Genomic DNA, 22,223 nt, shown 5'->3' on the forward strand with positions numbered 1-22,223 from the left:
CTCATGCACAGACAAAATCTTAAGATCTAAAATCTTATTCCCAAAAATATTTTTGTTACTGGACTAGCTTCTTTGCCCACATCCGTCCTTGATGTGGGAACCCTTGCCTATTTAACAATGCACCCGGGCGCCGGTACAGCGGCCCTTGCACACTTGTCACTGTATTCAGGCCATACAGCGCGTCGCTTCCAGGGGACGCCCTAGCATTAACACAATTTCTTAAAGGATTCATGTCATTATTGTTCAACAAAATGTTGCCGATTATAAAAATATTAAATAAAAATTGAACACGCGTCTTAAATATTTTATGAATTTTTTTAAAATATAACTTCTTTTATTTGGCAAAATTTAAACTAAATTTCTTATTTTCTATCCACAACACTAAATCAACGTCCGCACTTAATATCCATTCATCAAATATTCTCATTTTCATTTCTCTTTGGTAGTGAAGGTATTTTCATCTCCTCTCTAGGTGACTGATAAACAACATCGATGCCTGACTCTCGACATACTAATACTAATCATTTTAAGCACAAATTCTAATTAAATGACTTATTATTTCTAAATTATTTTTAAAACTATACTTATTTAATTTTTATACACTATTTTTAAAATATAAAAACAATAATATCGTGTCCAACCCGTGTCCATGTCTTATATTTTCAATAATTGACGTGTCACGTGTCCGTGTCGTGTCGTATCTGTGTCGTCGTGTCTGTGCATCATAGGTGGCAAGCCAAGGGGAAGGGCTTGGGGAATGAAGTTTGAATTTTGGGAGATTTAAATGGTGGGAATTTGTTTCAAACCACGCTCTAATTAAAGAGGGACGACAACATTAGACGGGGGAAGGGAATTTAATTTAATTCCAAAAAGAAGAGAAGATCTTTGGAAAGAAATTAAATAGGTATGTGCATGGGGGATTTCGACCAAAGAGGAGGGGAGGGAATTTGAATTGTTTCCAAGAGAGAAGGTGGGCTTTTAGGAAACAATTCCTATTACAAACCCATAAGGGGGCCGACGGCTATAGAGGGAGGGAGGAGTTTAATGAGGCATTCAATGCTTACTTAAATTATTAAATTAAGTTTGGAAAGAAATAACTCTTCCCATTTTAATTCAAAATTTAAATAGGATTTGATTTAATAAGTTTCCAAAATAGGACTTATAAATTAGGTAACCATTTCAAGTTCAAATTAATTTGAATTTGATCATTAATAGAGTTACCAAAATTAAGAAATCTAATTTAGGAAAGATTTGGTGGCAAGAGGTGATGGGGGAAAGAGCCAAGGGGTGGACCGGTGGTGGAGGTTGCCCGTGGATGGGGGTGGGGGTCGGGGTCTAGGTGGTGGTGGTGGGGAGTTAAGTGGCCGGCGGCTAAAGGGTTGGGGAAGGCCTTGGGCTGGTGGTTAGGAGATGAAAGGAGGAGGAGAAAGAGATAAAGAAGAAGAACCAAGAACCCGGCCGTCTCCAAGCATGGTGAGTGATCCGATTTCCCTCTCCTAGAAATTTCTCTCTCAAGAACTCACAAACAATCAAGCAAGAGAAAAATTTTATCATTCATTCATTAAACCTTAGAAGAGAAACATAAGGGCTATAAATAGTCTCGTACAAAATGACTCAAAAATAAAAAGACGACAATGCCCTTAGGGCTTATATACGAACTCCCTTGAGGGGTAAAAGCGGGAAAATAAATATAACATAAATAATAAGAGATAAATAAAATAATAAAAGACAAATACATGAAATGGCTCAAAAATACATTAACTCGATCGTGGCCGTAGATCGATGGCCCCGCCTTTGATAGACTTTCCACGCTCTGATGTCTCCATCATTCTCCCAATGTGGGAGAAAGCTAGACTCCATCGAGTAAGCATCCTGGATGCTCTCATAGATCTTCAATGCGTCGGGGTCAATCTGATGCTGCTCCTCGCAATCCAGCAATGTATCATCTGACTTAGATTTGCCTCTCCAGCTGATCAAATACCTCTGTCGTTCCCCTTCTCCCTCATTGAGATGATGTCATCACTCAGAATCGTGTTCACCTTTGTTGCCATGGGTGATTTGAGAATATTTGGGAGTGGAGGTAGGTTTGGGTTCTCACACGGTGGGGCAACACAAGGCTGCTGTATGAGTGAATTTGATGGGTTGAAATTAGGACCTTCATATGCAACTAGATCTTTTATGTTAAATGAGGGATTGATGTTGAATTCTGCAGACAAATCTACTACATAAGCATTATCATTAATTTTCTTAATTATCTTGAATGGTCCAGCACTCTTAACATGCAAATTCTTAACTGTTCCCTACGGGAACATTTCCAAATGAATCCGCACCATCACGGAGTCACTAACCTCAAAAGTTTTAAAATTTCGTTTAAGATCAGCATAAAATTTATAATCATTTATCGCACCCATCCTCCACTAGACCTCATACCCATTTGCTCTTTTCAATTTGTCATGCAATTTCTTTATGAAGTTCATGCATATGTGATGCAAATGATTATGCAGATTCAGAAATCCTATACCTAGAGCACATGGGTATGAGGTCTAGTGGCTATCTAGGCTTGAACTCGTAAACAATTTCAGGACTTAGGCTAGTGGTTCGGTTCACATAATTATTATAGGCAAACTCAGTTGTGGGGAGAATGAAATCCCAATCCTTAATATGCTTGTCGACCAGGGATCGTAGTAGATTGCCTAAGCTCTTATTGACTACCTCGGTTTGACCATCAGTTTGTGGATGAAAGGCTATGAGAAATTGTAATTTAGTGCCCATTTTCATCCAAAGGATCTTCCAAAAATAGCTAGTGAATTTAACATCCCTGTCTGATACAATGATTTTGGGTAAATCATATAAACGGACGACCTTGTTGAAATAGAGTTTGGCAATGTGGGAGGCGTCAGATGTTTTGGAGCAAGGTAGGAAATGGACTATTTTTTAAAATTGATCTACTACAACACAGATGACGTCATTCCTATGGATAGTTTTGGGCAGACCTAAGATAAAATCCATACTAACGTCCTGCCAAGGGAAATTGGGCACAAGCAAAGGAGTGTACAGAGCAGTGTTTTGCTTCGTTGTTTGGCCAACTGGCAGGTGTGGCACCTGCTGACCATCCTACCGACATCTCTCTTCAGGCTGGGCCAATAAAAACGATACTCCACAGCTTCTATCATTTTGTCCCGACCGTAGTGCCCAACAAGACCTCCGCCGTGAAGTTCCCATACAAGAAATTCCATAAGGGAGATGTTAGGAATGCAAAGCTTTTGAGCTTTGAAAAGATAACCATCATTCAAAAGGAAATTGTCCACAAGGTGCGTGCTGCCTGTGAACAAGAGAGAGTAGGTCTCCTTGAAGTCGGGGCATTCCAAATAGTTCCTCTTTATTTGGTCAAAACCCACGACTTCAGCTCTCATCTCAGTGGTAGTCATCATACGACAACTAAGAGCATCAGCAGCTTTATTCTCAACTCCCACCTTATGTCTAAGGGTATAAGGGCACTCCTGAAGGAATTCTACCCATCGACCGTGACGTGTATTCAACTTCTTTTGGGAGTTGATATAACGCAGAGCCTCGTGATCCAAGAAAATGACGAATTGTTGTAGGAGCAAGTAGTGTCTCCAATAACGATGAGATTGGACCACTGCATAAAACTTTTTGTCATACGTGGAATATCACTGTCGAATGTCATTTAGCTTCTCACTGAAGTAAGCTACTAGGTGACCTTCCTGGGATAAGACTCCAATTCTGACTCTCGAAGCGTCGCAGGTCACTTCGAAGACTTTAGAAAAATCAGGAAGTCTCATCACTAGGGCTTCCACCATCATTTTCTTAATCTCATCAAAAGCTCTGGTGGCGGCCGGGGTTTAGTGAAAATCACCCTTCTTCAAACAATTCGTGATAGGAGATACAATGGTGCTGAAGTTACGGATAAATTTCCTATAAAAGGTGGCTAGTCCGTGGAAGCTGCGGACTTCCCGGATGTTATGAGGAACAGACCATTCTACAATGGCCCTCACCTTCTCGGGATCTGCAGAGACCCCTTGGGTTGACACAATAAATCTCAATAAGTTGACACGATCTACCAGGAAGGTACATTTCTTATGATTGGCAAAAAGTTGTTCCTTCCTTAAGACCTCACAGACTTGCCTTAAGTGGTCCAAATGCTGATTTACCGACTGACTATAAAAGAGAATGTCGTCAAAGTTGACGACGACAAACTTTCCCATAAAAGGGTGCAACACTTATGTCATGATCTTCATGAAAGTACTCGGGGCGTTACTCAACCCGAAAGGCATGACTAACCACTTGTAGAGACTATCTTTGGTTTTGAAGGCAGTTTTCCAATCGTCACTGGGTTGGATCTGGATCAGGTGGTATCCACTCTTAAGATCGATCTTGAAAAATAAAGTGGCACCCGTCATCATATCGAGCATATCGTCCAGTCTCGGAATAGGGAAATGAGATTTAACAGTGATTTTGTTGATAGCACGGCTACCGATACACATTCACCAAGATCTGTCCTCTTAGGAGCAATGTTTAAAATTGCGTATTCGGGTATTGAGGTGTTTTTCATTCATGAGGCGAGGCGTAAGCCTCAAGGCGTTTTGAGGCGTAAGCCTCAAAATCAAAAGATTGCGTAAACATAAAATGATAAATTTTTTATATACTAATGAGTGAATAATATAAAACATAAAAAAGCATAAGATATTAAGTGAAATCAAAATATCTCAATAATAAAACAACAAAATCAAAATATCCCAATAATAAGATAACATGAAATATAGTTCAACTCAAAATTCTATCTTTCCCAAATCCCAATATTCTTTTCATTAACATATAATTCCAATTTCCAAAAATAATTAGCAATGATATATCACATAAGAACTCATAAGTCATCAGCACTGTCATCACTAAGGGATTCTTCATTTGAATCATCATTATGATGAACTGCTCTTTCCCCTTCATCCTCTCTTATAGAGTCCAATGTCGGGCATTTACTTCAAGATTTACGTAAGTTTTAATATATATAGCGTGAGGCGTTAACCTCATTCCAATGAGGCGAGGCGGGCCTCAACCAAGTTGAGGCGCAAGCCTCATAAAAAAAACTCGAGGCGTAAGCATCGAGGCGTTTTTTACTGGAATTGCGCAAAGGCGGGCCTCAAGGCGAGCCTCATATTGTGCAATTTTAAACCATGCTTAGGAGTAAGAAGGGCTGGTATTGCGCAGGGACTAAGACTCACCTTAATGAAACCTCGCTGCAGTAACTCATCTACCTGCTTCTTAAGTTCAACATGTTCCATGGGGTTTATACAATAGTGTGGCAGGTTATAGAGGGAGGCTCCAAAGACAAAATCTATGGCATGCTGAATGTCTCTAAGTAGATGTAACTGAATTGGGAGATCATCAGGAAAGACATCAGCAAATTGGCCCATAATGAGTTGGACTTCCTGAGGGATTGGTTCGTCAAATTTAGTGGGAATCTCACGACCGACTAAGGTGTACAAGGGTGTGCCTTGAGCAATCTTAGAATCCATAACCTTGGCGGTGACCAAGTTCAGTACTCTCTTGGACTTAACAGGGTTGGATTTAGAGTCACCTTAACCCGGGGCTGTGATGGCAAAAGCTTAATCTTTTTGCCCGCATGTTCGGACACAGGTGTTCGAACGCCCATAGATGCGGACATCGTTGTCAAAAATCCAAGGACGACCCAAAAGGATTTGTCCAACATCCATAATCAGCACATCGAACCAAACATTCTCCTCATAGTCAGCAAAGGAGATAGGTACAATGCTTCGTTCTTTCACCTCCAATGCAAAGAAGTTGACCCACACTACCTTATATAGATTGGGGCGAGGAACGGCAGAAAAACCCAACTTGGATACCATGCTGGAGAATACAACATTTATGCAGCTACCACTATCCATGATGACAGTACAATTTTTATCCTTGATTTTGGGGTAGGTGTGAAACATCGTCGTCCTACGCCAGTCTTCAGTGGGAGTAGGGTGTGATAGCACGCATCTCACCACACAGATGGGAGAGGTATCTAGTTTTTGAAGGAAATGGAGGACAACAGTGGCATCATCCTCCTCGAACAATTCGCATTCATCCTCAACTTGGTGGATCTGATCAACCTCACGCTCGAGATCGTCCTCAGTGATCTCCTCGATGATCAAGACTTTATAGGGACTTGAGCACTGAGAAGCGATATGCCCATACCCTTAACATCGAAAGCACTTGGTCCCGGGACTGGACCGAGGGGTATCCGAGATGGGAAGTTTATTCCTAAAATTAGATCGAGGTGCAGGAGGACCAGTGGGGGATCGAGTAGTGCTCCCTGGGGTTGGTCGGGAAGTAGGAGTGTGAGGAGTGGAACTACCGGAAGGTCTGTAAGAAGGCCTAGAGTCATGGGATTGACTCAGGTGCTAGAAACGGGTCTCCTCTAAATCTAGCTCTAGGCTTGTAGGCGTTCTCAAGGATAGTGACGTTCCTGGCAAACAGCTCATTGCAAAGATCCTCTCGATAATTGGCATGATGTTGCCTCTCATCCTGATAGGTATCATCCCCATACATAGAATGAGGTCTATATGGGGTGTAAGGGGTTGGATGTTCCCTATATCGTTCAAGTGTGTCAAAACGTTCGGTTGTGTCCCTATGAAGTTCAGCTAGGTCGGCTTAATCCTATTTGAGTTGCTGGCTAATTGTATTCATTTGAGCTACCATTAAGTCTAAAGTCCTAATTTGTTCTTGGTCTATTGGAATTCACTACGGGACACCTACGGTGACTAGGATGTAAAGGGCAACAATTTATATGAATGAAAATACACTTATAGCTTGCAAAATAGATGCAGTAAATATATGGAGAGCAAACATAAAGGTGCTAAATGCAACGAATGCAATGTTGGAACAACTAGCAAAGTGAAACGATGATAAAGAAAACTCTGCGATGGATCCTAATACATGCAATAAGAGCAAACCATGCTCTAATACCAGATGATGCAGGGCTACAATATTTTAATTGGATGAGAAAAGAACTTGCACGATTTTTTGAGTAAAATAATTTAGATTAAACTATTAGCAATCAAAACGACAAAAAAAAACGTAAGAGGTGGCTACGCTAAGGCCAAATTACATGCCAAGCACTTAGATTATCAAAACAACTTAGAATTTCAATAGCATGCAAATTTAGTAGCTTTCAACAAAATCCCTACGCTAACAATGAGATTAGAAGCATATAAAGCTAAACTCAATTCCTACGATTACTAGGTTTGGTAGAGATAGGCGAGCAAGACCTTCATGAATCAAGTCAAACCACAAGAGAGAGTTAAACTACAAAAATACAAGAGTAGGAAGATTGAAAGATCATTGTCACGGTTTGGGCATAATCCATCATTGAACGGCACCAAGTTACTCCTCTATGGCTTCGGTGAGAGTATCTAGAATGCGCTCCACATATTCCTCTACAGTGTTGTCGATCTCTAGATTGATTACAAAGAAAGTGGAGTGAAGAATGCGAACGAAACCTTGTCCGTCGTAGGCAATGCCGAAATCAAGATCGGGATCGGCCATGCATCAATCTTGTTGCGTTAAAGTGTGGTAGGAGGTGTTCCTTTGCTGTCCTTGCCGCTTTCCCTTAAAAGAAAGAGGTTTCTCTCAAGAATCCAAGTGGGAGAAGATAAGAGAAGGTGATCGGCCAAGGGGGTAGGGCTTGGAGAAGTTAAATTCAGATTTTGGGAGATTTAAATGGAGGGGATATTTTTCAAACCACTCTCTAATTAATCTCTTAATTGAGAATAATTAAAGAGGAGAAGGATGAGGAGGGGCAGCGACATTAGAAGGGGGGGGGGGGGGGGGGGGGTAGGGAATTTAATTTAATTCTAAATAGAAGAGAAGATCCTTGGAAAGAAATTAAATAGGTATGGGCATGGGGGATTTCGGCCAAAGAGGAGCGGAGAGATTTTGAATTGTTTCCAAAAGTGGAGGTGGGTTTTTAGGAAACAATTCCTATTCAAAACCCATAAGGGGGCGGCGGCTATAAAGAGAGGGAGGGGTTTCATGAGGCATTCAATGCTTACTTAAATTATTAAATTAAGTTTGAAAAGAAATAACTCTTCCCATCTTAATTCAAAATTTAAATAGGATTTGATTTAATAAGTTTCCTAAAATAGGGCTTATAAATTAGGCAACTATTTGAAGTTCAAATTAATTTGAATTTGATCATTAATAGAGTTACCAAAATTAAGAAATCTAATTTAGGAAAGATTTGGTGGCAAATGGTGATGGAGGAAAGAGCCAAGGGGTGGATCTGTGGTGGAGGTTGGCCGTGGATGGGGGTGGGGGTCGGGTCTAAATGGCAGGTGGTGGTGGGGTGTTAAGTGGCCGGCGACTAAGGGGTTGGGGAAGGCCTTGGGCCGGCGGCTAGGAGATGAAAGGAGGAGAAAGAGGTAAAGAAGAAGAACTACGAACCCGGCCGTCTCCAAGCATGGTTTAAAATTGCGCAATAAGAGGCGCACCTCAAGGCGCTCCTTAGCGCAATTTTAAACTTTTAAGCCTCAAAGCCTACGCAATGAGAGCTAGCCTTGTGGTGTACGCCTCAAGTTCACTGAGGCGCGCCTCGCCTCATGTTTTAGAGGCGTATGCCTCTTAAAATTAAAAAAATGCTCGGTACCACTCGATACAATAATGCTCGGTACCGCAAGGTACCGATATACTCGTTGTTGTTATCCACAAGTATCGTATCATCTGTACTTGTTTATCTACTCATTGTTATTGATTGCTGGGATGATCTGGCACCTACTATGAGTTGCTTTGTTGTCGCCCGTAGTTGGATCATTATAGCCTGACAGACTTCCTATAGTCGCTTGTAGGTGTTTTGCATTTGTTGCAAATTAACAATCCCTGTTTGCAGGGTATTGGTGTACTTGCTAGATACTTGCTTGCAAATGATTATAACTTCTTCATATGTACTTAATTGGCCATTCACTATGTGCCCAATTATTATTGTTTGTATGGTTGAATGCACTTGTAGGATACTATCATTGTTGGTTGTATGGATATCCTAGTGTTGCATGCTACATGTACTTGCATCATAACTACCTTCACCATTCACAGGTGGGTTGATGCACTTGTTTGCAGTAACGGGTCTTCCATTATCGATTGCCAATGTCGCCATTTAAATATACATGCACTGTTGCTTGTATTGGGGATTTCATTAGTAAATGTGGGAGACACCTATGCACTCTACAAATTGCTATTGTTGTTTGCAAGTACAACACATTTGACCTTGTAGGGGCTATTGTATGAGTCTGTTGCACTCATCAGCATCATGCATCTTGTTCTAATGATTGCAATTCATTTGTAATTGTTATAAAGTGATCATCATTCACTGTTTACATGCATCAAGGTTATGTTCGTCAATTGACAGTATTGCCATTTCAACTCATAGGAGGGCTGTTACTTGCATAAGTACATGTGGGAAGTACTTAAATATTTCGTTGATGTCGCTTGTAAGTCAATCACATATGAAAGTTCTCCACCACGAGTCCCCTGTTTGTTTGCTGATATTTGTTTGAATAATAAAATTTATCATTTGTCATTTATGTTTTGCTCATTTTTATGCATTTTAATTTTAGGGTTTTGTTCCCAACTATTCAGTTCAAATCCCCTGTTTGTTCAGTTTAGGTTCACTTCTCTGTCGTTGATTCAAGTTTTGTGCATTAATATTCAAGTACAGGTCCTTTGTATTGCTGCTCAAGTTAGGTCTTTTTGTTGTTAAAATTCAATATACTTCAATCTGAATTTCGGCAGCATTCTCGCATATCCCCCGTTTGGGGGAAATACGGAGAGTCATAACTTGCTCGCCACGTCAAGAAAGATGTGCATGGTCGGTGTTTGAAGGAACCGTGGTCGTAGTCTTCAATCCCACCATGCCATAAAAGGCGTGCATGGGTCTTAAGAGGGACCTTTTTAAAACGCACAGTGATTTCCCCACATACGAGTACTTAAAATTTTGCCCCATCTTGCTAAGAAAAGCACGCACAAGGTTTACCTGCCTCGCCGTAAGCGCCGCACCAAGTTCCCTCCCACCACGCTACGAAAAGCATGCATATGGGGTCCCTTGACGCGCCGCAAAATGTCGAAAACAGGACTTTAGAGAGATTACCTGCCTCAACGCGAGCACCGCAATGAACTTTCTCCAAGTGTGCTAAGAAAAGTGCACATCGGTGGTTGTTCGCCGTGCTGCAAGCGTCGAGGACAGGGTTTGTACCTTTATACCTGCATAGGGGTCGTCGACGGCTATGTTGGGGCAAGGACGGGTAGTGGATTGAGGCGGGAGGAGCATTTCTCTACTACTTTTTTCCTCTTTTTTTTCTTTTTTTTTTCTTTTTTTTTATTTTATTTTTGCTTTCTTTTTTTATTTTTCTTTTTTAATTATAATTAATTTTAACTAATCATATTTAATAATAATTAACCATAATTAATTATAATTACATTTAATTAATTATAATTAATTTAAATTAAAATAACTAATTCTAATTAACCTTCATTAATTAGAACTAAACATTCTTAATGTTAATTAACTATAATTTGAGATAACTAATTATAATTAATAGTAAATATAATTAATTAAAACTAATTATAATTAATTAAGATTAAAAAAAATTAAATTTCATTATTTATAATTATAACTAATTATAATTATTGTTACTTAATTATAATTACAAATAATTAACTGTAATTAATTATATTAATTGTAATTAATTAAGATAAAATAAACTTAAATGCGCTAAAAAAAGATTTGAGCAGGATTTATGCAAATTTGAGCAGGTTTTGATAGGATTAGGGAATTTTTAAGCCTGACAGAGGATTAAATCCTATTGTGACGTCGAACTGTTACATATCTCTAATAGTTGGTTTATATGAATGTCTTTAAATAGAATAAAATGACAAACCTATTGTGCATCAAGAGTACAAGTGCTTTAGGTAATGCACATGTTAATTACTAAGGAAAGAGGGAACTCGTACATATCCCATGAATAAATAATGTGCACAATACATTGTCGTATATTACAATTTACAAGATTACTTCAACAAAGTGTACGAGACACATCAAATCACCAAAATAAAATATTGTTCATGCATCCCCTAGGTATATAGTACAAATGTACTGAAGACATAAATGCACTATACAAGCACATAAAGGAGCATGTAATCGTATCATTGATTATGCTAGTGCATTATGTAAGTGCATCAAAGATCGTGTAAGTGTGCAACTACATTGCTTAAATATATTAAAATAGTGTAAGTGCTGTGCGTATATACAATATGAAATATTTAAGTGCATGTGCATTGCTTGAATGCACTGTGAAATGCATAAATATGCGATGCAAGTGCATAAAAAATGTGAGTGAGACATCGGATAATTAAATATAAATTACCTGCATGTGTTGTGTCGAATATTTTAATAAATTCATCGTCTGATAATGATGCGCTAGGTCTAATAATAAGTTGAATAATGATTTCCTTTTGTAAATTAAAATTACAACTTGCATGTGCTCTGCAAATATATTGAGTGCTTAAATTCATCCTATGAGAATGTTGTGTTGGGTCGAATAAAAAGTTGAACCATAATTTTTCTTTATAAAATTAAAATAATTTACTCGTATGTGCTTTGATCGATATATCAAGCGCTCAAATCTAAGGTCTAAGAATACTATGCATGCTAAAATAAAAAGTGGACATAAATTTTTTATTTTGCTCGTCTTCCTTGAAAGATTGAAGTTGACAGTTGAACCTGATAAACAAATACATGACAATAAAACTTACGAGAAATTTTTATTTTTACGTTAACATCAGGCCTTTAATGCCTCTTATATTGAAAATTTACTATAAAATGCAAACTCTCAAGCTCAATGTCATTATAATGATTCACGAAATTGATATTTGAATTCGGTCCTCCTTTGAGAAGCAAGCAAAGTTGACAATGTTCAACAACAACAACAACATCAAGCCTTTATCCCACTACGTGGGGTCGGCTACATGAATCTTTTTCCTCCACTGTGTCATATTAAAAGTCAAATTCTCGTTTAAATGTAATAAAGAGAGGTCATTCCTAATATTTTCTAACCAAATCTAATACCTCTACTCTTCTAACCGGGTCATCGAAAGGCCTCCATTTTATGTGACTAAACCATCTAAGGCGACTCTCTAATCTTACCTTCTATTGGAGCTACTCCAGCCTTTTAACGTATATGCTCATTTCGTATCCTATCTCTAAGGGTAAAGCCACTCATCCACCTGAGCATCCTCATCTCTGCCACACTTAACTTAGTATGATGCTTCTCTTTTAATAGCCAACATTCGGCACCATAAAACTTTGCAGGCCTCACCGCCACCTTCAACTCCCTCTCTAGTCTTATCAACAAGAAGAATATCATCAGCAAAAAGCATACACTAAGGTACATCCTCTTGCAAATGTCTACTGAGAACATTCATGACTAAAGCAAAAAGATATGGGCTTAAGGTTGATCCTTGATATAACCCAACTGAAATAGGGAAATACTTGGTCAAACCACCTTGTGTTTGAACACAAGTAATAGCTCATGCATACATATCTTTAATGATTTGAATATAAGCATTATTAACTCCTTTCTATCAAGAACTCTCCATAGCACATCTCTTGGAACTTTATCATATGCTTTTTCTAAATCAATAAATATCATATGTAGATCCTCCTTATTTTCTCTATATTTCTCCATCAAACCTGTTAATAAATGTATGGCTTCCATAGTCGATCTACCCGGCATGAATCCAACTTGATTTTGAGAAACATTAGTATCAGACCGCAACCTATGCTCCATAACTCGTTCCCATAGTTTTAAGGTATGACACATTAACTTAATTCCCTATAATTTGCACAATCTTGTGCATTACCTTTATTTTTAAAAATAAGAATTAACACACATTCTCCACTCATCTGGCATCTTTTAGTCTTCAAAATAGTATTAAAAAATTTAGTAAGCCAAGAAATTCCTTCATCTCCTAAGCATTTCCACACCTCTATTGGAATATCATCAGGTCCAACAGCTTTTCCACCCTTCATTTTCTTTAAAGCCTCTCTAACTTTGATTTTACTAATACGCCGATAAAAATAGAAATCTTTATTTTCATTTAGGGTGCTAAAGGTCATTACAGTTAACCTTATTTTCACAATCTTCATTAAAAAGTTTAGCAAACTATCTCATCCACCTTTGTTGAATATCATCATCTAAGAAAAGTATATTTTTTGATCTTCATCCTTAATACACTTCACTTGAACTAAATCCTTACTACTCATATCTCTTTGTTTGGCTAATTTATACATATATCTTAATCCATCTTTAGTATCTAATCTATTATATAAATCACTAAAAGCTAAGGTCTTTGCATCGCATATTGCTTTCTTAGATTTCTTACGAGCCTCTTTATATATTTCTCAATTATCAAAAATTTTAGAATTAAACCAAATTTTATAACAAAACTTTTTATTTTTAATCTTTTCTTGCACATTTAGATTCCACCACCAACTATTTTTACTATAAGGAACTTTTCCCTTTGATACTCCAAGCAGATCTTTTGCAATATTCTTAATATCACTAGCCACTTTTTCCACATAACATTAGCATCCTCGTGCACAGACAAAATTTTAAGATTTAAAATCTTACTCTCAAAAATATTTTTGTTAATATTCTTTAAATGCCCCCATCTAATCCTAGAATAACATTGTACTTTATTTTTTTTATTTTTCACCCCTTTATCTTAAAGTCCAAAACTAATAATTAATATTGGGTACATAAATTTTTACTCGGAATAACTTTACAATCTATGCAATCTAAACAATCTAATTTTCTTATAAGAAAATAGTCAATCTGAGTTGTACTATGTCCATTTTTATAAGTGATAAGATACTCGTTCCTTTTTTTAAATAAGGTATTAGCAATTAAAAAATCATAAGCTAAACAAAAATCTAATATGATCTTGCCACCTTCATTTGTCGTTTCAAATAAATGGTCACCATGAATGCTTTTAAAATAATCTATCTCTCTACCAACATATCCATTTAAATCTCCTCCAATAAAAACTCTTTCATTCCAAAAATTTAATTTAGAATTCATATCCAAACCTACTTGAGCATAAGCACTTATAATATTAACAATCTTAGCATCAACAACAATCTTTAAAGTTATAATTCTATCTCCAATCCTATTAATTTTTATAACATTATCCTTCAAACTATTATTTAAATCACTGATGATAGCCGCATTGATAGAAAATTTCAACAATGGAACTCTATGATTTTCAAAAATACCTCTAAATTCCAGAAGTTAATCACCAGGAGGTCAAATTTTAATAAAAATTCATTTTTTGATATTTATCAAAATTTAAAATATTTAAAATGAAATATACCTCCTATATATTAAAGCAAAATACATTTACCCTTTGCAACCATTTGGCAAGAGCGATGAACTTAAAAATAATCTCATCTCATAATGAATAAATGCTATGTCGAGAGATTCATTCTCAAACAATCTCTCACTAGTAAGGACGTGATATGTGTCCTCAAACTGATGGTTTTTCCGCAAGATAGCACCGCAAGTAAACATTTATGAGCTGGACTCGCTGACCGGATAGTTTTGCTATTGAATTGATCAATCATATTAAGATCATGGCCAAAACCCATTTATATTTCAATAGTTAAAATCTCTTGAATAATGAATTATAGGGTATACATGATAGAACATACAACCTTCTATTAGCTAAAAGATTAACTAGAACTTGTGCCTATGAGAAACCTAAAATCAAATCATAAAGTCCTAACAATAAGGGGTAAAATCTTTAAGTAGTGTCTTATCTTAAATCTAATATGCCTTCTGAAAATTTGATCTAAAAAATTTCTATTAAAACTAACCTCAAAAAGCAGAGAGGCCAAGACACAAATTTTTGTGTCAAGGGGAGGAACCGAAGGGGCAGAGCAGCCACAGGACAAGCAACCAGGGGAAGAAACGAAGGGGCGGCACAAGGAGCAGAACCAATTAGGAACAGATCATAGTAAGGAGAACCAGTAGGGGAAAAACTAAAGAGTCAGGGAAAGAAAAGGGGCTATAATTCCACTCCACTTAATGAGATAATCATTGAAAAAACTTTTCATATTAATGAGCTAAACATCAGCTCAAGCAATTATGAGCTAGAACCAAGTAGCTCCCAAAGAACACAACCCAAACTCGAGCAGCCAAGGCCTAACCCGAGACACAATAGCAGCCCAAAAGACCAAAAAACCCAAGTAGCTAGCACACCCAAGGTTTGTGATGCCCAAGCACTACCTACTCATGATCATTGGATGTTTTCCATCACAAGATAGCATAAAAAAACCAAAAAAAAAACTATAACATTTAAATTACAATAAAAAATGTAAATAAACTGAAATTTGCATGCATCAGATACGGACATTAACGTGAGACAAGGTTAGATGGGTGGTCCTGCTACTACAATTCAACATCATATATATTCCTTAGAAAGCAGTCAAAATTCTAACATATTTCTCACCACACAATCATGTTTTTGTAGATTCACCCCTAAATGATGACTTGATAAACATATTCTGCTTATTTAAGAAAATAAAAATTTCAAATCTAAGAATTATATTTTGATGGAGTGTCGTCAATCAAGCATACCCAACCTCTAAAACTTCTAAATGTCTGAGTTAGTATTATTCTCATCTTCATAATGCTTAAAGGAGGAATAATGAGGTCCTCATTTGGATGAATTGACCCTCAAACCAACAATGAAACCAAATATGAGTATTTAGTAGTAGATCTTGAAATATCCATTTCAATAGGGGTTTGAAACCTTCATATTTTTTACGATTCTCAACTTGATATATAAATCAAGCAATGGGCATTTATAAGATTGACAAATTTGATTTGGCTTATTATCATAAGAAGCTCAAGAAGCAAATCCAACATATCACTTTAACTCAAGTACTTGATCTTAGAACAACAACATAAATGGTTTTGCTGAATTGGCAAAATAAATGATGAGTCCGATCAATGAGCCTACTCTAATTGGAGTCCACATGTATTGAATTCTAGAACTGATAATTCTATAATTTCCAAATGAAGAGGGGTCATTAAATTCAAGGAAGCATTATACAACTTTGATTATTCATCGCTTTCATCATAAGTTACTTCTAAAAATCAACAAAGAGAAGACTCAAACTATTCAAGAACACATGATTGAAAAGACTCCAAAACTACAACAATAAACATTCATGATGGAAGAACAAGATGATTATAAACAACCTTTTGTTGATTATTTAAAAAAAAGGCAAATTATTAATAAATAAATTGTTAACCACACAAATCAAGATGAAAGCTCTAAGACCTTCTTTTGTTAACAACACCTTTTATCATTAGATTATTCGATCAAATACAATTATGACGACTGAGGGCTGAAGCAGTTGATAAAGTTACAACCAAAGTTCATGGGGTTGCACCGCACACTAGTTAGAAGTAAAAATAGTAATGAAGATTAAAAAATTAGGCTAAAGTGGTCATTTATGGTGAGAGTGTATCAATCATGCGAGGAAATGCCATAAATCTCAAGTTCACAAAGACACCAATCATTAACTTCCAAGCCCATCTCTCTCCACAATAACATAATGACTATTTCAATGTTAGAAAATGAATATAATTGAACCCATTGATCTGCCATTTTTTGGTATATATTGATTCATCCTAGCAGTGAACGATTATTTCTCTAAATGGGTTGAGGCCACACCATTCAAAGAAGTTTTAACTGGGCAAGAGATCAACTTCTTCATCCATAATATTATCTACATATTCAATGTTCCATGCCACAAAGTATCAGACAATGGACTAACTTTCAAGAGCACTAATATATAAAGATTCATTAATCGACATAAAATTGATTAGCAATATTTATCGATCATAACCCAAAGGAAAATAACTTAGCAAAAGCCTCCAACAAGATATCAGTCAAACTACATATGAAGAATCTCACCACCACCACCACCACCAACAACAAAAACAACATCAAGCCTTTATCCCACTACGTGGGGTCGACAACATGAATCCTTTTTCTCCATTATGTCCTATTAAGAGTCAAATTCTCATTCAAATCGAATAAAAAAATCATTTCTAATACTTTCTAACAAAGTCTTTTTAGTTCTATCTCTACCTCTCTTAACTAGGTCATCAAAAGGTTGACGTTTTAAGTGATCAAACCATCTAAGGCCATTATCTCTAATACCATTTGCATTGTCTCTAAGAGTACATACACGCATCCACCAGAGCATCCTCATTTCTATAACACTTAATTTTATGCTTCTCTTTTAATGGCCAACATTCTACACCATAAAACATTGCAGGTCTCACTATCATCTTATAGAATATCCCTTAAGTTTGAGCAGCATTTTTCTATCACACAACAAGCCTGACGCATTCCTCTATTTCAACCATCCAACCCTAAATTCTACTACAATACCCTAAACACTATACCCTAAATAATAGATCAGAGATATCTAAAACGTGTACTCTTTTTAATAATTTGATCGCCTAAAGTCACAATCCCCCACTAGATCTATTACTAATAAAATTACACTCCATGTTTACATCTACTCAAACCTTTAGACTCTAAGGTTGACCTCCATAATTCTTGTTTTACTTCAACTCTCACTCTAGTTTTATCAACAAGAATATCATTAGCAAAAAACAAACACCAGGGTACATCCTCTTACAAATGTCTAACAAGAACATTTATGACTAAAGGAAAAAGATATGGGCTCAAAGTTGATCCATGATGTAATCCAACTGAAATAGGAAAATACTTGTTCAAACCACCTTATGTTTGAACACAAGTAATAGCACATGCATATATATCCTTAATGACTTGAATATAAGCATTATTAACTCATTTCTTTTCTAGAACTTTCCAGAGCATTTCTCTTAGAACTTTATCATATACTTTTTCTAAATCAATAAATATCATATGAAGATCCTCATTCTCTCTATACGATTCTATTAAACTTCTTAAAAGATATATAGCTTCCATAGAAGACCTACTCAGACATGAATCCAGATTGATTTTGAGAAACATTAGTGTCACGTCCTAACCTATGCTTCCACAAAAACCTACCTGCATGAATCCAAATTGATTTTGAGATACATTAGTATCACATCATAACCTATGCTCAATAACTCACTTTCATAGTTTTAATGTATGACATATTATCTTAATTCTTCTATAATTCGTTCACTCTTATGCATCACATTTATTCTTAAATATATGAATCAACACACTCCTCCACTCATATGACACTTCTTAGTTTTCAAAATAATATTAAAAATTTTCGCAAACGAAGAAATTCTTTCTATCTCCTAAACATTTCCACACCTTTATTGGAATAATTATCAAGTCCAATAGCTTTTTCATACTTCATTATCTTTAAAGCCTATATCATTGGTTAACTAAATCTAACCAACATAAAAAATTTTCCTAAGTCTACTTGCACTTACTTTCTCCCTCATTAGAAATGTGGTATCATTTCTCAAACTAGCAACTTCTATATTTGGCTAAAAATTTATGTGCCAACTCATTCCATATGGGGATAATGAATTCAACCATAAATAATTCTGTCAAGCACATAATGAATGTGACTAATCCAAGTACTATAAAAAATAAGATAAATAATTTCTACATACAGCCACTTAAGAATATCTTTCTTAACTAGTTCTTTCATGGTAGGGTTAAAGCCTTTTTCGTGCATCTGCCTTTGGTTGGTGGCCAACATCCATTAAAATCATGTGCATATATAAAGATGGAATTTTTTTTTTTTTTATGTATGCAATAGTCAATCAAACAAATAAGGCTCATCCCAAAAGTAAAATTTGACATCATGCATAATTTTTCCCCTTTGCTTGTATGACATGCCAAATGGTAAAAAACCACTAACAATATAATAAACAATATCAGCATATCAAGGCACACAATGCTCACTCAATGCAAACAATTTCTTATAAGGGAAAAAATTTATGTCATGTTCAACATGCATTGGGTTTTCCAATTCAAGTAAAAAAAATGATCAGCAACTTGGTTTTCAATTCCATTTCTATCAAGTATTTTTGCATCAAATTCAAAATCCACCTAATCAGTTTAGGATTTGTATTCTTTTTGGTTATAAGATATTTAATTGTAGAATGATCAATATAAACAATAACTTTTGTGTCAACCAAATAAGATATAATTTATCAAAAGCAAAGACAATGACTAATAATTCTTTTTTACTGGTTGAATAATTAATCTGAGCTTCGGTTAAAGTTTGACTAGCATAATAAATACCATGAAATATCTTATGTAAGAAGGAACAAGTAGCATAATAAAGTTGAGGGCGTGATAAAAATAAAAGTAAGAACGAATTTATAACAAATTCAAAATAACTAAATTCTTATACTGTTCGGATAATCCTGATTCTACCTTTACATCTCATTAACTCTTGCATTTTTAATTTCAATTAAAATATATAAGAGTTAATCAAATGAAGAGATAGAACCAAGATTATCCAAGCAATACAAGAATTTTCCTCAAGTTCACTTGCACTCCCTACTTACGTTCTCTCTCACACTAACATTAGAAACTATAAGAAAAACGACAGAAAAAAATGAGAAAAGGATCTCCTGATTCCCTAAAGTCGAATTTCAGTTAATCCATATTTTGAATGATTGCAGATGAAAAACAAGGGACAACAACAGTAAGAGGTCGGCTAGAACGATTCCAGCCACGGCAACTGTTCTTTTCCTGAATTCCCTAGGAGTAAGATCGAGTTAATACTCACAATTGAAGCAATGGATCAAAAAAGACCCAGAAATTTAACTTTAGGCGAGCTTAATATGAACTTGAAGGGGTTGGAGTTGGAAGTATCTTTTTTTTAATTGCTCTGTTGTATTAACAGTTGTTTGGCTGTGGTTTGTAATTTGTATTTGAGTTCTCCTTGGTTGTGCTCTTAGATATTTTAGTAACTTGTAGTCTTGAAAGTAAATTGTTTAGTTTATCCATACAACTTCCTGGTGTCAAATTTGGTGGCACAAGATAATTTATAGAAGCTTCAGCAAGCTCCTCAAATACCTTGTTGCAAAACACTTGGGAGTTATTGGGATCTACACCCACCAAAAAGTCATAGCGTCTAATCGGATAAGGCATATGATTGTTGGAATACAACTTTTGTGATTTTTTTTCTCCTTATTTAGCTTATCTACTAAGCTCAGATCGAATTTGATCTCTTTTAAATTTTCTTATAATACCTTTATGAATACAGCAAGTTAGTCCCTCTTCCATTAAGTGCAGCAGGGATTGTACTCCAGCTAGCCCGAAGTGGCATGCAATCTAAAAGCTAAAACTATCCGATATGTGATCATAACTATATTATATTGCATATCTTGGCCACCTGCACCAAATCCATAATTTAGCATCAATTTTTAAGAAGGAATTTTGATGTCGAAATCCAGTATGTGTAAAAATGAAAACATCATATCACATCTAATGCTCCCAAACGCTACACAAAAGCCAAAAATTAGGCCAAGCAGATCCTGATCAATAAAATCATTAGACTCATCCAAGGACATATTTCGACTTCAAAAGGCAATCAATGATTTTAGGAAAAGGTTAAAATTCGCATTGATATAAACCTAATGTACCACAAAATCTCAAGAAAAAAATTAACTTAAATATGATCTATTATCAGAATTAATTATTTAAACAAATTATACACTCTGGGTCTACTATAAGCGTGGGAAGAAATGGCAAGACATAAAGTAAAAACAGAGGCAACCACTTCACATTCTAAATTTGCAAACCGACACACTTAAGTAAAAAGAAAATTAGCAATATCCTGTACAAGCAAATAAAGAAGAATGTGCATTAGTGATATTAAATCATGCAAAAAAGTGTAAATGCACAACAATACTGCACAACAATAATACACAACATGCCTTGGAACACTTTTCCATTGATTTCAACTTCGTAGGATTCCATAACTTCTTGGATTGCAGCACCAACGTCAGAGAGTCGTACATCTATTCCAGATTCCTGCACATCTCACAAACATCAAACCTTCTTAAGGTTATGAAGATTAATACCTGAAAGCTTTTCTTTAACATAACTACCACTTAATTTTGCTGAGGAAACTTCCCAGAGATTTCATTGACCAGGAAGGAAACCTAAACATGCTACCTAAAAATACATAGTTATGCCAACTGTCTTTCAAGCTTTTACTAAAGCAGCAAGGAGTAAACACGTAAGAAGAATGGAAAAACAATATAAAGTCAAAAATTTTCTTTTGCAAAGCAATCGCATGCCATTAACTAGCTTCATAATTAGAAAACAAAATCCTGAGTACTGCTATGGCCACAAGCATGGTTAAAACACCTAATCTCCGTAACTAAAGAACCAAAAATCAACTTCAGTTAGTTAAATTAGACAGAATATTTGTGGTGTGTGCTAGTAAAATTTAATTAAAATTACTGTGAGTGAGAAATAGGCAAAAAACAAACCACACAATTGTTAATAATAATCGACAAATTAAGATTTTGATGGTTTGGTAACTCATCATAATTTTCTTTTAAGCAACGAAATGGTGAACTTAACAATCAGCATCATTTTACTGGTTCAAACAACTTAACTGACACTTCCTACAACTTAAAAGATGAGGGATTGAATGATTAATGCTACTACAGATGACATATCTGTATGTCAAATTGCACAGAAATCATATATTCTGGGATATGGAAGTGCTACTATATAGGTTAACCCAAATGATGCTTTTTTCCACAAAAAGCAGGTTTATAGCTTGCATGATTGTTTCTGCACACAACTTATGCTAGGGTAGTCTAAGAAAGCTATAAAGATAAGGGTGTATTAACAAGCATGATAATCAAATGAACCTATAGCATTTCCTATTTCTTTGTCTTTCAGTACTACATACTACATACCCTGATCCCAGTGTTTGTGGCTTCCCTTGAAGCTTCAAGCAATGGATGAAACATGGGATTAAATGCAACTGTAAATGCACAGTCAACTATATGTCCTGAAACAGAAAAAGTAATAAATATTATACATGTGGAAAATAAGAAATAAATAAATAATACAGAAGTCAACAATCCGAGAAAAAAAAT

General features: G+C 35.9%; 1 protein-coding gene across 4 annotated transcripts in view; it reads right to left on the reverse strand.

Moving 5' to 3' along the window:
* The window catches only part of LOC110100142 (methionine aminopeptidase 2B), a 65,198-nt gene that overhangs the window by 14,082 nt on the left and 28,893 nt on the right, over window positions 1-22,223 (reverse strand). For all 4 annotated transcript variants that reach the window (XM_020827567.2, XM_020827565.2, XM_020827568.2 and 1 more), the window contains 2 exons: window positions 22,041-22,135; window positions 21,042-21,138 (listed from right to left, as the gene is read on the reverse strand). In XM_020827567.2, coding sequence (XP_020683226.1) covers window positions 21,042-21,138; window positions 22,041-22,135 — 192 coding nt within the window. The remainder of the gene's footprint in view (window positions 1-21,041; window positions 21,139-22,040; window positions 22,136-22,223) is intronic.

Source organism: Dendrobium catenatum, unplaced genomic scaffold, assembly GCF_001605985.2.
Source record: "Dendrobium catenatum unplaced genomic scaffold, ASM160598v2 fragScaff_scaffold_1358, whole genome shotgun sequence".
Lineage (NCBI taxonomy): Eukaryota > Viridiplantae > Streptophyta > Magnoliopsida > Asparagales > Orchidaceae > Dendrobium > Dendrobium catenatum.